This window comes from Aulonocara stuartgranti (genome assembly GCF_965226115.1).
Source record: "Aulonocara stuartgranti genome assembly, chromosome: 19".
Lineage (NCBI taxonomy): Eukaryota > Metazoa > Chordata > Actinopteri > Cichliformes > Cichlidae > Aulonocara > Aulonocara stuartgranti.
In genome coordinates this window covers 22,115,138-22,130,658 of record NC_138955.1, presented here as the reverse complement: position 1 = coordinate 22,130,658, position 15,521 = coordinate 22,115,138, and the positions used below count along the sequence as shown (strand labels likewise).

Sequence of the window (15,521 nt, the reverse complement as noted above, 5' to 3'; positions counted from 1 at the left end):
CGAGTTTTTGCGCATGCCGTTTGGCCTGAAAGGTGCCGTCCAGACCTTTCAGCGGCTGATGGACTCCGTTTTGCGTGGGCTGCCATTCGTTTTTGTTTATCTGGACGATATATTGGTGGCCAGCTGCTCAGTGAGCCAGCACGAGTCCCATCTGCGCCAGGTTTTCCAGCGTTTGGCAGCGCACGGCCTGATCATCAACCCTTGAAAGGTAAAACAGCCAAAGATCCGGTTGACTGGCTGCCGGAACACGTCTGTGCGTTTTCCGCAGCCAAGTCTGCGCTGGCTGACGCCGCCCTGCTGGCCCACCTGCTTCCGTCGGCGGAGATCGCGTTGACCACCGACGCCTCTGATGTGGCAGTGGGTGGGGTGTTGGAACAGCGGGTTTCAGATCTCTGGCAACTGCTCGCCTTTTTCAGTCGTACGCTCCGGGATGCTGAACGCAAGTACAGTGTTTTTGACAGGGAATTGCTGGCCCTGCACCTCGCGACACGACATTTTCATTTTTTCCTTGAGGGTCGCAACTTTGCTGCGTACGTTGACCACAAACCTTTGACGTTTGCGATGTCCAAGGTCTCTGACCCATGGAGCGCACGCCAGCAGCGCCAGTTGGCAGCCATTTCAGAGTTTACCACAGACATTCAGCATGTGGCTGGTAAGTCCAATCACGTCGCTGACTGTCTCTCACGTGTGTTGGTTTCTCCGGTGTATGTCGGCATTGACTACGCTGCCATGGCCGCCGAGCAACGTGCTGACCCGGACGTCCTTGCCCTTCAGTCAACAAAAACGGGCCTCGTGCTGGAGGACACCCCGGTGTGGGACGGCGGTCCGCACCTTCTTTGCGACGTTTCCACCGGCCACCCCTGCCCGGTGGTTCCCCTTTCGTGGCGTCGTCGTGTTTTTGACTTGGTGCATGCCCTCTCTCATCCCGGCGCCCGGGCTTCGGTCAAGCTGGTCAGCGTCAGGTTTGTTTGGCTGGGTCTTCGCAAGACGGTGAAAGAATGGGCGGCGGTTTGTTCAGTTCAGCCGTTCCAGCCGTTTGCTTAAGCCCCGGGTCCTGGACTAGTTCTGCTGGGTGTTCGGGGGGGGGGCGCATGTGTGGTGGACCACTAGAGGGCTCCACTCACACCCAGTGTATAGGAAGTATGTCCCTGTGTTTTGTGGCGCGATATGCGCAGTTGATGTTGGAGACGAATAAAGAAGGAGTGAGAACTGAGAGCTCTGTGTCGTTGATGCTTACCTCCACAAGCTCAGTATTTGACACAGAGTTCAGGCTCACTGCTGTAATATATCATAATAATCTGACAATAACTATAATATTGGCCATATTATATTTACATTACCACAGTGAGATGACTTTAGTCTCATGAACAACATTAGCTAATTGTTATTTACTAGCTAATCTTGAAATGACTGTTCAGCACAGGAATGAAGCCCAACAATCATGTTTTACAGTCCTGTGGTCTCAGCCTCAGATACTCAACTAATCAAAGTGATGTCATAAAACATGAACGAACAACAAAACATTTTGTTCTCCTTCATTTCTGTCACACCAGCTGTTAGTATCATGGTTGCTAGGCAACCTGGCCAGCGCGACGAAGGCCAGACCCATTTCCGCGAAGTGCGCATACTAGGAAGCGCTGCGGTCGCTGGATTGGGACACAGCCTGCCTGCCCATCTCATCCTCTGATGTGTCAAAGCTCAGATGGCGCCCTCAGTCACGGATCTCAGCCCAGCAGGATGTGGAGGAACGGGAGAGCCGTATTATTGATGCGGCAGCTCTCTGATGATGTCTGCAAGCAATGTTTCTACCAGTTTCTGGTGCAGGACACACCCGTTCTCTTTAACGGCGCAGCGACCCATTTGGGATCCCCTTTCCGGCGTATTGCTCGCGCTTCATAAGCTCGCATGCTTGGTGGGACGTCACCCTTTAACTGAGTTTTTATTAAAAGGAAGTGAAATTCTCCATCAGTAATAATAAAAGGTGTTTCTTTACCAAAGAATTTTCTCAGGTGGACCCGGGCGTCTGGTGGGAAGGAGAACCAATCAGCACGCAGGAAAAGAGAAGTTTGACTGCTTTCTAAATATGGGACGAGAGATGTTCATCTGACAGCTGGCACAGGCTGAGCAGTCATTAGCGCGGAGCTTAAACCACAGAGGGATTAACAGCCTTCTGCGTGTTAGTCTTCAGCATTTAAATAGACAGAAGAAGAAGACTTAAGATGAACTTCCTGCCGCGCACCGCACCTCAAAAATCAAACTTTACTGACTTTTCCATTACTGTCAGATCAGCTGGGCCAGTTAACATGAAAGGATCATTCTGTTTATTATTGATCATCTGATTAGGTCCTTCAATAGTAGTTTATATTGATTACAGCTGAGGAAACGGCTACTCAGACACAGAAAACATCTGGAAACTTCCAGCTGTTAACTCTTCACACACACACGTTTTGTTTTAGACGTCTTTAATAGCTGTTAATAATTAATAATCAATCAACCGGCTGCTGACATTTTACAAAGCATGTTTCTACAAGGTTAACTAAACACTTGCACTGTTTTCTCTGTCCATGACTGAGTGAACAATAAAGTTTGATGCAGTCAAACATGGCACCGGTCCTCTTCTTCAGTGTCGTGAAACCTGTCCTGTCTCCATGGTGCTCTGGAGGTTTGGATTTCTGGGGGGCGCTGTGAGGAGTCCCGGCTGCTGTAGTCTGGTTTCTAGCAGCAGCAGAAGCAGCAGCTGTGGGAAGTGCAGGGGTAAGAGGGGCGGAGCTTCAGCCGAGCCCACCTCCAGGTGAACCTCACAGATCCAGACTCTGCATTGAGGGTTCTCAGGCAAACTTCTTCTTTGTGGCCGTGAAACGCTCCATGTACTGAGGAGGAAACAGAGCGTCATCAGAGACCGCAGGAGGACTCGCAGCCTTGGACTCGATCTGGTCTCAGACCGCAGCACTGACCTGATCGTATCCCTCCAGGTCCCGGAGTTTCTTCACCTCAAACAGGTTTCCCTCCACCGAGAACAGGGACACCTGGGACTCGTTCAGGATGGACTGAGGGATGGAGGAGAGCTCCAGGCAGTTCTCCTCCAGGCGGAGGACCTTCAGACGGGGACAGCGGGAGACCTCCGCCGACACCACCGAGATCTGGACCGAGAATAGAGGACCGGGTTAGTACAGAGGAACAACACCAGACCCGGGCTGGGATTATCAGAACCTCCTTGGAAGTCTGTGGGATAGAAAGCTGTGGGAGACGTCATGGAGTGACCGATCAGTAATTATTGATAACTGATTGATTAAGCACCTTTGGAGAACTGTTGTTGTGGTGCTTTATAAGTAAAACTGATATTTAATACTGGGTGAATTGACAGCACAGGGTCAGCCCTTCCAGGCTTTCCTCCTGGTTCTGGTTCTTTGGTGGACTTACAGACCTGGTTCTGGTTGAGGTTGATCTCGATGACCTGCAGCTCGGACACCTCTGCAGGGACGTTCTGGATCTTGTTTCGGGACAGATCCAGCAAGTCCAGCTGCCTCAACGTTCCGAGTCCGGAGGGGAACTCTGAAATCTGGTTCCCGGCCAGGCTGAGGGTCCGCAGGGCTTTGAGCTGGCCCAGAGTGGGGGGCAGCTGCTGGATCCGGTTTCCATTCAGACTCAGGGTCTCCAGCTTCTTCAGCTTCCCGATCTCAGAGGGAATCCCAGCTGAAAACAGAACCACAACACAACCGGGTCTCACAGGTCTGAGCATCGGGGTGGATCCGGTTTGTTCTGCAGCTAAACCGGATCTAAAGACATACAATCTGGGGATTTTTAAGTCGTTCCAACCCTAAATTAAACTAAAAAAAGCATCCAAAGAGAACAAATCAAATGCTGAAACAATAATGTGGTTGCTTTTTGCTTAGCTTTAAAACACAGGTGTAAAGGTATAACTGCTGCGGGTCGAACACTCACCGAGCCGGTTAGAGTTCAGCGTCAGACTCTTGAGCTGGGGGAAGTTTCCGATGGTGGCAGAAAGGACCTCTATCTTGTTCCCGGACAGATCCACCGTCCTCAGGTTGGCCGTGAGCCTCTGCAGCTCCTCTGGAAACTGAAAGCAGACCGAGACCAGGACAGGCAACTCAGGACAAGCGGGACAGGCGACTCGGGACGCTGTCTGTTTTGTATAGGTTAAGCTTGGTATGATCAGGCCCTGGGGTGTCACACTCTAATGGTGGCGAGTGTAGGGCTGCTCGATTATGGCAAAAATGATAATCGCGATTATTTTCACTGAAATTGAGATCTCGATTATTTGACGATATTTATTTAACAATAACAATGTATTGAATAATGACTTTAAAGATTGTCAAAAAATAATATAAAATAGTGTGCAAATACTGATAACAGTGCAAATGTTTGCAATATAAAAAATGAATGAAAAATGTAAACATCTATGTTTAGTGAACTTTGCAGTGTTGCTCTGTGGTGCAGCTACTACACCATAGCAAAGTTTACACACTGTGTCTACTTGATCCACGTCTGACTCCGCGAACCCATAATGTTTCCACACCACTGAAGTTTTCTTTACCTCTCTTTTCAACCAACGGCAGTCACTCTCCTCTCCAAATAACTTCTGCTTAGCTTTCCGAGCTTCCCTCGGGTCCTCTTAATTGTTGTGAGGCGTGTTCGAAATGCAGAGAGGTGCGCTCGATTTGCCACACGGAGCAGCGCAAGAGTAAAGCACGAGGGAGGGGCTAATAATCGGCTCAGTCATTTTTAATGATCGTTGAAAGCCCAGATCGTAATCGTGATTAAAATTCGATTAATTGAGCAGCCCTAGGCGAGTGTACGCCTACATGCTGCAGCTCTGAGCTCTCCAGTTCTGTGTGGTTTTTTTTTTTTGTCATTTTGTGTTTTTTGCTTTGTGATTTAGACAAAAACAAATGAGGAGGTGCCAGATAGCGATCCACAAGATGGACGAAATCGAACCGCAGCTGGCCACCAACAGACTTGTCTGAAACTGCTGTGTATCGATCATAACGGAAACACGGCTCCTGATGCTACCATCCAGCTACTGGACTGGACTCTCCATCATCAGGACCACATAAAGAGTCAGGAAAGAACCGAGCGGAGGACTCTGCATCGTCACACATAACAACTGGTGGACACACAGCTGAGTCCTCGACAGCTTCAGTTGCCCGGACTTATCCTCTGTCAAGTCGGCTGCAGAGCTTTTACAATAGTACACATAGCTCCTGTTGCTAAGGTCAGCATGGCTCTAAGCTGCACAGTACCAACGGATGCAGATACATCCGGATCGGGCCGTCATCATTGCTGGTGATTTTAACAACTGTTTAAAGACGGTTCCTGACTTCTCACAGTAGGTGGAAAGTGCCACCAAAGGGAAAAACACAGCAGGCCATCTTCTTCTGACCATGTGGACAGGATCCAGGATTCCTGACTCCCAGGAACCCACACAGGAGCATCTCCTGGACTGCCCACACCACCACCACGGTGAAGAAAGCTCAGCAGGCCCGCACTTCCTGAGGAGAAACAGGTTACAGTCGAATCCTTCAACCACTCCGCCATAGAAGGCCTGCTGTCATATTGTATCACAAGCTCCTCATACACGCACAAAAATAGACTCCAACGCATCATAAAGACTGCACAAAAAAGTTACAGACCCAGCTCCCACCCCTTCAGCAAATCGCAGATAAACACCATCTGGGCAGGTGTAGAAAAGGTGATCACCTGCTGATTTATTCGTTTTTATACATGTGTGAACACGTTTCTGTGTGTGTTTGTTCTGCATCCCGGCGATACCACTCCAGTTTCATGCAATGACAGTAAAGGCTCTGAACTGAAAGGAGAACTGTCCAATCACAGGCTGCCCGGACTGAGACGTCTGACGCGTCAAACGGGTGTTTAAATCTTTCTGTGCATGTGTGAGTCAACTCACCTCCTGCAGACCTTTCCCCGTCAGCTGAAACACTCCCGTCTTCTGGGAGGTTTCAAGGTGAGACTTCAGCGCGCTGTTCCCCATCTGCACCCGCAGCCAGGTACCAGCCCTCCACTTGCAGGGCCACCCGAAGTCCTTCCAGACAGGCTGATGGATCAGCTGACAGCCGTATCAGCGCTCCTCCTCGTCAGCAGGTATTGATGAGATCAGACAGTGAATCCCTGCAGGTGAACAGTCTCTCAGGTGTCCTCGCTCACAGACCTGTGAACATGTTTGTGTTTATTTATTTTTATTTTTTTGCCTTAGATACCGAAATAGTATTTTAATTTACATCCGAGTCATAAAGAGAGAATATTTACAACTATAGAAGCAATTGAAACAATCACATAATCCGAAATAAGAAAAACAAACAAAACCAACAAACCTACAAACAAAAAAAAACAAAAAAAAAACCCCAAAAAACCGGATGTGTTGGTAGGGGGTGATCCTATAAATATATACTCTCATACATCACAGTTATTGGTTTGTAAAAATAAAATCTGGCCTATGAGGCGTGATATATTTGACCCAGTTTTCCCAGTATGATGTAAATTTCTCCAGCTTGTGGTTAACAGAAGCTGTTATCTTTTCCATGTTATAGATTTCCATTGTGAATGTTTGTGTTTATTAGTGAGATTTGAACAGAGGCAGCGTGCAGATGTTTCACTCTGAAACTGAAGACTGAAGAACAAAGTGAATATTCAGAGAAAAGCTCTGCATGGGCTGCTGCTGAGCTCACAGACGTGCTTTGTCTCCACGTCCCGCAGCATCATGCCAACGTAAGGCTCCGAGTTTGGCTTGAAAACCCTGATTCTTTTCTCTAAGCGACCCGTCCTGACCTGAGCTGAGGGAAACAGTATCAATATCCACCTGTGCTGGGCGGCGTAGGATTTAAACTTTTTCCCATGTTGATGCACAGATGAACAGATCAAACACTCCCTGTGGATTAAAGGTGTTTTATAACAGAGAAGGCCTGCAATAACTCATTCACGTTAAAAATCCTCAGCTAACTAACATACAAACCATTAGCATCGTTAATAACTGCACTTCACCAAGCACCACGCTGACTCTGGCAGGCAGGCTTCCCTAAATTTACAACATTAATCTTCTAAATTTGCCGCTTTATCCCAATTTGACCATCAGTGGTCCTGACCCAGCTTTGTCAATAATGAGTGTGAGGGAAGAAACCGGACTTATCATTGGCTTTCTACAGCACACCCCAGTAATGTGTAAAATGCATTAGTGTTGAAGCCTGAGCTCAGTAAACGCACTTGTGGGAAAACCTCCTCCTCTGTAGTGTTAAACACACCTGGAGTTCTCCACGGTCACCACAGGGGCCGCCAAATCCCCCAAACTGAGGCGTTCCAGATCAATGCTGTGGCAGCAGAGAGGGGCTTCAGCTTTAAGGTGGACTTTAAGAGGTATTTAAGGTGGTCAATTTCTTGCAGCGGGGCAACCTGATGCACACCCACACTCACACACCTGTCTCTCTAAAGCAGGCTAACGCTCACCCTTCAGCTGTCACAGGAGGTAAAGGTGAGTCACGTGTTCACCTGAGACCTGAGAGGTGACACTCACCGTCAGCAGCCTAATCGGCCCCAGTCTCTCCTCACTGTAAACACACTGTAAACATTGATGCCACCGCCACCCTGCTAACAGTTGAGATAACCGGAAACGGCTCTGTTTACATACCGACACAATGTCGCCCTTTGACCCCAGTGTGCAAGTGTCGCGTGTCCAGGTGCTGTGCTTAAATTTATCCGATAAAAGGACAAAAAATAAAGATCAGTAGAAAAGTGAAGCTCGGAAGCCGCCCTGACTCTGCGCTCCTGCTTCTTCTTCTTCTTCTTCTCTAATGAAAGTCCCGCTCAGGGCTGCAACGCCGCCACCTGGTGACAGACGTCACTGAAATCCTGAACGACTTTCTTCTTGTCATGTGACCTCAGCAGGGTGTGACGTCAGATTTTGGTCCAGGATTAGGCAGAAAGACACGTTAGTTAGTTCCATCCAACATGTACATTTCAAGATTCTGCGACATTGATAGAAAATGTACCTTTTGTAAAACTGAACTTGAAAGTGTTACTCATTTGTTTTATGGCTGTTCATATAGTGCCACATTTTGGAGAGAGCTTGAAAATTATATACTGTGCAAGACAACATACGAAATCAAAATTGAAGGGAAAAACATTATCACTTATTTTGAAACTAAAGGAAAAAAAATATGTGCCATTGTCAATCTTTATATCTTGTTAGGGAAATTCCATATACATAAATGTAAATTTCAAAACTCAACCCCATCATTTAATTTGTTTTTGATTGAAATTGAATATTATTTAAAATCTCTTAAATTAACTTCCAATAAAAAAGGTTTATCATTGATTGAAATTCATTCAGAAATGTTTAACAAATGAGCTGTCACGACTTTCAAGTACTAAATTATGAAGTCTGTCACATTCCCCCCCCCCCCCTTTTTTTTCCCCTTTATTTATTTGTCCTTCTTATTTCATTGTACTGTATATTGTTACTTTTATTTGCCTTGTATGTCTACTGTTCAGGCTGAACTGGAATGACTGGCTGTTCACTTTGTAATTTCAATAAAGTTTGAGGAAAAAAAAAAGATCTCTCTGGATCCTGAGGGGTCGCTGTTGCGGTCAGCAGCCGCCAAACGTTTTCGCTGAAGAAGAGAAACAGCAAAAACAAACGGTCGGGCGGGCAGCGGTGAGGTTCGGTTCTTCGGTTTTAACGGTAAGAAAAAGCTGGTAACCGACACTAGACTGTGTTTAACCGACCGCCAGAGGCAGCTGAACGGTGCCGGTGTGTCCGTTAAAAAAAGCCTTTTAAAGCTGCTTCAAAGTCCGTTTAAAAATGTGGAGATTTAGTTTGATGGCGCTTGCCTTCACACGCAGAGCTGTGAGCTGGAACCCAACAGGGTTCTGGTTCGGATAGATCCGGTTTCAGGTTTGAACACCTGGTCCAGGTGAATATCAGAGTCTGAGGCTGGTGTGGTTCAGGTGACGTTCCTGTCTTTCAGATGCATCAGTGGGATTTGTCTCCGTTCTCCGTGACTCCAGCTGCCAGCCTGCTTTCTAAGTGTGTCTCCGTGGGAGCACTGTCTCAGGTAAGGACACGAACAAGTGTTTAGGAGGCTGAGGCGGTCTGTCAGAGCAGCTTTACACTAGGGCTGCACGATTTTTTGGCTTAGAATTGAGATCACGATTCTCTTTTCCAGTATAAATATTTATTGCACTTATTAACTGCACATCAACTTCGTAACAGTTGAGACCGAACATAAAAACAATAAATAAACATTAAAAACAACAAATGTCTCACGTTTTGTTGTCGCCGCTAAATGTTGTACTGCTTGAAATTCCGTCTCCACCGTTGCTCGACACTGCGTGTATAGAGCAGGTAGTGCAACAATAGAAAAATAGTTGCGGGACAGCACTGTGTAGCGTTTTTCTAGGGTGTTGATCATTTTCCTAAATCCCTCGTTTTGCACAGTGTTGATGGGAGCCATATCTTTGGTCAGGTCATAAGTAATAGCCTCCGTAATTTCTTTGTGCCTGCGGGAGTTCGACGGGTATAGGGAAGCGCTGTATAAGGTTCCCGTTATTGATGTTTGGGTGGTTGACCGGTGTTCCAGATCTACTGGCGTTTAGATCAACTGGCGTTGGTCGAACAGATGTGTGGCAGTCTTGCGTTTCAGGAGCTGCTACCGACAAACCAGCAAAAAAAAGCCAAATGTGTCATCTGTGACACTTGTGAGGTTATCTCAAACACACTCCGTCAGTCTTGATGCTGTTGAACAACAAAATGTATAAAAATGTGGCGAGTTTACCTGGTGATATCCTCATGCGCGACGCGATCGCGAAAACAGCAAACAAGTAACACCACGCCGATGTTGTTCACAGGACAGCAAGAGTAAACGATCGGGAGACTCTTGTCGTCGTCATCGTTCCCCTCGCACGGTTTATTTCTCCGAATTCAGCGTTTTTGCTTCACAACTACAGCGTGCAGTTTACTTTGTGCACTAACATGGAGTCGAGTCAACCAGCGCCAACCTCTGGCCAAGTGCCACAGCCTACAGCCAGATCAACCTGTGACACACATCTGCACCACGTTTGAATCAGTGTCATGCACATTTGTACCTTTCAATTGTGTCTGTTTGTGCGTCATGCAAATAAACCTTTGAAAAGAATGAAATGATATCATATATTCCTTATTGGCCTACATTTGTACAAAATTCCAAATTATATACACAAAGTCATAGAAATCACCACTCCAATTGGTCATCATGATTTTGATATTCTCTTTTTCCATAACAATGAAATACGCCTTGGACAAATATGACACATCAATATTTCATTAGTGTTGTAACATCACATCCTGTAAGCATCGTTTGTCTGTGTCTGTTCCCTGGAAATTAATATTTCCAGCCAATATAGGCAATCCATCAACATGGCTGGAGTTATATACAGTCTGTATAAGTGTGGTTAATCTAATGAACATTTGTAAGGAGATGGCAGTTACTGTGAATTCACAGCAGTTACACAGTGATTAGTAATAAACAGAGCCAGTGAGAGTGAGTGGATTTAAGAAAGTCAGTGACTCAGGTGTGTTGCTTGGTTTGTCATCTGTTTGTGAGACTGGAGGAGACGTAGAAATCCTTTGTTTTAAATCTTAGTTAGGAAGATTCCTGTTTGAAAACAAGCACTTTCTGTGAGGAATGCAAGAAGCACATCTGCAGAAAGCACATTTTGTCCAGCATGTGGACAAAATTGAAAATGTTGAGCATTGAAAAACTGAGAACGTTGGGCAAGTTCAAAATACGTGTTTGTAAGAACGAAAAACCAAATTGTTCCTACAATAGTTATGGAAAGTCTAACTGTTGTATGTCTGTGTTCTACATGTTTATCTGATGGGAAAAAAAGTTGCTATTGTTTCATTGCAGTTTTTGGATAATTCTGAGTGGATTTACACAGTATGGATCTAAATGACCTGCAACAAAATCAATGTCAATTGTTTGTTCTTCAACATAATACAAGGGTTAATTTCCAAAACTTGCTTATGATCTTCAATTTGTAGCAGATCCACTATCACACAGCAGCTGGAGCAGTCTCCAATGGAGGTCAGTCCACTACTACCATAGCCTACTACTAGATTAACTTGTGACACATCTGCACCTGCTGCTATGATCACATTGAGTAGAGGCTGAGTGGCTGCACTTACCCCTGGTACATCCAAATCTGCCCACAAACATGTTGACAGGTGCAATGGCAGCAATGTGGATTGTCAACACTAAAAACAATCAGTAAGCAAAGACAACAGGGATCACTTTATTCTGTTTATTTAGCACCCACAACATTTGTCCACAACACTGTGTGGTACCACTTTCCACAGAAGGTGCATTCAATCTGCAAGATTGAATGAGATTGTCAGAGTCATTGTCTGACTGTTTATTACTAATCACCTGCAGTACATTCACAGTAACTGCCATCTCCTTACAAATGTTTATTAGATTAACCACACTTATACAGACTGTATATAACAACCAACTCTGAAATGTTCGTTTGCAGAGGGAAGACACAGGCAGACTATGCTAACGACATGTGATGTTACAACACTAATGAAATATTGATGTGTCATATTTGTCCAAGGCGTATTTCATTGTTATGGAAAAAGAGAATATCAAAATCATGATGACCAATTGGAGTGGTGATTTCTATGACTTTGTGTATATAATTTGGGATTTTGAACAAATGTAGGCCAATAAGGAATATATGATATCATTTCATTCTTTTCAGAGGTTTATTTGCATGACGCACAAACAGACACAATTGAAAGGTACAAATGTGCATGACACTGATTCAAACGTGGTGCAGATGTGTCACAGGTTGATCTGGCTGTAGGCTGTGGCACTTGGCCAGAGGTGGCGCTGGTTGACTCGAGTCCATGTTAGTGCACAAAGTAAACAGCACGCTGTAGTTGTGAAGCAAAAACGCTGAATTCGGAGAAATAAACCGTGCGAGGGGAACGATAACGACGACAAGAGTCTCCCGATCGTTTACTCTTGCTGTCCTGTGAACAACATCGGCGTGGTGTTACTTGTTTGCTGTTTTTGCGATCGCGTCGCGCATGAGGATATCACCAGGTAAACTCGCCACATTTTTATACATTTTGTTGTTCAACAGCATCAAGACTGACGGAGTGTGTTTGAGATAACCTCACAAGTGTCACAGATGACACATTTGGCGTTTTTTTTGCTGGTTTGTCGGTAGCAGCTCCTGAAACGCAAGACTGCCACACATCTGTTCGACCAACGCCAGTTGATCTAAACGCCAGTAGATCTGGAACACCGGGACGGATTTTCTCCTGTCACTCTCTCGTCATCCCTGACGTGCTCTCCGTTGTTTTTTCCCTGCTAATTTTAGCATCACACGGCACCGCTTCTGTATCACGTGGTATAAGGCTCCGCCCTTGTCATTTGTTGAGCAGGAAGAGTGAGCGCTTGTTTTCATGCAGATTACGTCCCGGATCAAAATGCGGTACAATCGTCGTCGTCTTTTTTTTTGTTTTGTTTTTTTTAATCGTTGTCATTTGGAAATGAGATGCACATAAGTATGAATCGAGATCGCGATTTTCTAACGATTAATCGTGCAGCCCTACTTTACACGGTTCAGAGGTGTCTGAGGACAGGTTCAGATCTGAGTGAGAGTTGACCTGTGTGATCCGGTTCTGATCCAGACTAAAGCTTGTGAGTAAAATCTGAATCTGCTTCTGTCCCACCTGTCCTCAGGAGGAAATAGACTCCGCCTCCAGTGGTACAGGCCCCGTCTTTTCCTCTCATCTGCAGGAGGCTGAAGACCAAATCAGAATGCAGAAGCAGCTGGATGAGGTATGTGCATGCAGCTGTCTCGGGGATGTGCTGGGACGTTATGTCAGAGTGCAGAGCCCCGCCTGCTTCGATGCCTGAGCCGGATGTCGGCCAGATCGGATTTTTTAATTTTCTCAGGAGAAACGTTGTTTTGCTCTCCTGCCTGCAGCTCAGAGTGAATGATGTCATTCCTGAGGGATGACATCATCCGCTCTAAGCTGACTGCAGTCTGTCACGCTCTGTCACCGTGAGAGACAGCCTCTGATTTGGGCCTAGTGCTGATGATGAGCACAGTCGTCATGTTTTTAAAGGCAGACTAAGAACCTCCACGGAGCAGCTTCGTGGATCCTGGTGTCTCTGATTGGCTGCTCACGGCGCCTTCACTTTGTTGTTTTCCTTTTCTAGTCGTGGTTAGCTAATTAAACTTTGGATTGTGTATCTTCTGCATTTTCTGAAGAAACTGCAGTGTGGATGCTGATAGCTGAATGTTAAGTTAAAAATGTTAAATAAACTGAAAAATACAGAATTTTTCACCTGAAAACAAAAGTTCAGAACTGCTGAAAGCTGACGATCACAGAGAAGAAAAAGTTGAAAAGTAGCCGAACATGTTTAAAATGTGCATTTGAAAAAGCCGAGTAATGACAAAAGAAAATTTAGAGTCAGAAAACATCTGAACGAATGTTAAAAGTTCAAAAAGTTTGAATCTGTTTGTTTTGAGAGTAAGTTGAATGAGAATTTGAAGATTCTCCCATTGAAATAGATTGTAAACTTTTGTTAAATAAAGTTGAATAATTAAACAAATATAAATGTTAAAGATGAGAAAAATACAAGTACACATGGTGGTTGAATGGTTTTTCTAAGTTGAGCGGCGTGAAGGAGATAGACGGCGAAAAACGTATGGAAGATGAAAAGTAGAAGAACAATACCGTGGATCCTTAATCAGCATCCACACTAATTACTAACTAGTCCCCTAACGCGCTGTAAGTCCCTCCTCTTGGCTTTGTAACTATTCCTACATTTCTGCAGCTTTCAGACTCATTCACAGGTTAATGAAACCAGTAGCTAGTTTTGTATCTTGTAACTAGTCCTGTGCATCACAGCGGGTCTATGCTAGCATCTCCACAGCAGCAGTATCGCTTTATTAATAGATTCCTGTTTTGTACGTTGGCGTGCTCGGTGTGTCATTTATGAACACGTCTCACCAAACGCTTCCCATTGCAGAAACTCTGATTTGAGCACTGACGTCTTAAGCGCGTCGACTGCGGGCGGTGACAGGTGTGCGCTCGCTGTGGGTCCGGTCAGGAGAATGAGATGCTGTTGTGTGAATGAAACAGCTTTACCTGCAGGAGCTGTGTTAAAAAGACAGTGACTGCACCGGGGCTAGAAGTCATGTGACTGTGTCAGCTAACGTAAAGGTGTTTGTTTCCTGTTTGCTTCCTGTTCGTGCAGATGCGGCTGCGGCTGGAGCTGCTGCAGGTCGACGAGCAAAGCGCCGATGTCGCCCACAGCTTCCACCTCGGTGAGTCCAGGTGACGTCATCATCACATTCGAGGGGTCGATGTTTTTAAACCAACCTTCACTCCAGACCTTATTCTGAGCCACGCCCCCTCTGATCAGGTGCTTTTGTGTCCTGCAGCTCAGAGGTTCCAGATGCTGCAGATGCTCGGGGATCATATGCAGGAACTGCTGAGAGAGCAGAACAGTCTGAGGCAGCGACTCATGAAGCCGCTGGCTTGCACCAACCTGCCCGTGCACGCTCACCTGCACAGGTAATGCCTGATGCTCAGTGTGATTAAAGTGGTCCTTGGCACTCTGTAACGGTCTGTGGTGTGTTTCAGGTTCATGGTGGAGTCCCTGAAGCTGATGATGGACTTCATTGAGACTCTGGAGGAGAAGCTAAGCGCTGCCGACAGCAGGACCGCAGCCAGAGACCGTCTCGCTCTGCTGGTCAGTCACACGAACTCACTGGTTTGGGGATGGCAGTAGGCCACGCGGTACGCAGACAAACTAAAGCCGTGTGCCACTGTTCATTTGATACACCTGAGAGAATCTGTGTGTACCAGACTCCATTCACAAAAACAGGAAATTTACCTGAGAGAACAGGTGAGCTAGTGTCACCCTGAGGTCTGAACTCATTAGTTTGGATCATCACAGTCGAATGCAAACGTTTGTTTTCTGTGAGCTAAAAACCGATGTTTTATGAATGGAGTCTGGTGGGTTTGACATCAGCAATGTGGGGTATTGTACAGAAATGGGTCAGAGACGGGAGGCGGGGCTTGACTGAAAAAACTCTTTGTGCGATGCAGCATCAAGCTTTATTGATAAAAACAAATTAGTATTGTTGACTGGGCTCATCTCTTGGCTCCGCCCTTGGCCACCTCCCTGTTCATGGTCATTTCCTGTCAGTCTCTCACACACTGAATAGCATCCTCCGATTGGCTGCAGAGTTCATCCCAGCTCAACTGTTACCTCTCTCTCTCTCTCTCAGGACTCCTCGCTCGCCCAGCTGCTGATCCAGGCCTCAGAGATGGAGACTTTGTCCAGTCAGATTCTTCAGTGGAAGTCAGTTGATGGATGCAACCTGGTGACCTCTGACCCCTAACCTTCATCATGTGTTGCACTTTGAATTTATTCTAGTAAACGTTTGCAATAAAATCTTTCACATTTTCCATATGCAGTTTC

At 46.0% G+C, this 15,521-nt stretch overlaps 2 protein-coding genes across 3 annotated transcripts; one reads left to right on the top strand and one right to left on the bottom strand.

The window, feature by feature from the left end:
- Positions 1-2,445: 2,445 nt before the first annotated feature.
- On the bottom strand, positions 2,446-7,845 carry lrrc57 (leucine rich repeat containing 57). 2 transcript variants are annotated; one of them, XM_082515979.1, is made up of 7 exons: positions 7,448-7,629; positions 7,275-7,340; positions 5,927-6,187; positions 3,943-4,078; positions 3,425-3,693; positions 2,955-3,140; positions 2,446-2,870 (listed from the first exon to the last, which is right to left on the bottom strand). In XM_082515979.1, exons 3-7 carry the CDS (start codon positions 6,008-6,010, stop codon positions 2,829-2,831), a joined length of 717 nt encoding a protein of 238 aa, XP_082372105.1. In that variant the 5' UTR covers positions 6,011-6,187; positions 7,275-7,340; positions 7,448-7,629; the 3' UTR covers positions 2,446-2,828. The 2 variants fall into 2 exon arrangements, with proteins under 2 accessions (XP_082372105.1, XP_082372104.1); XM_082515978.1 differs by lacking the exons at positions 7,275-7,340; positions 7,448-7,629 and adding an exon at positions 7,658-7,845.
- A 763-nt stretch (positions 7,846-8,608) lies between these two features.
- Positions 8,609-15,512, top strand: haus2 (HAUS augmin like complex subunit 2). The gene is made up of 7 exons (XM_082515987.1): positions 8,609-8,710; positions 8,997-9,083; positions 12,762-12,860; positions 14,289-14,358; positions 14,476-14,608; positions 14,678-14,786; positions 15,328-15,512. Exons 2-7 carry the CDS (start codon positions 8,997-8,999, stop codon positions 15,439-15,441), a joined length of 612 nt encoding a protein of 203 aa, XP_082372113.1. The 5' UTR covers positions 8,609-8,710; the 3' UTR covers positions 15,442-15,512.
- Positions 15,513-15,521: the final 9 nt, after the last annotated feature.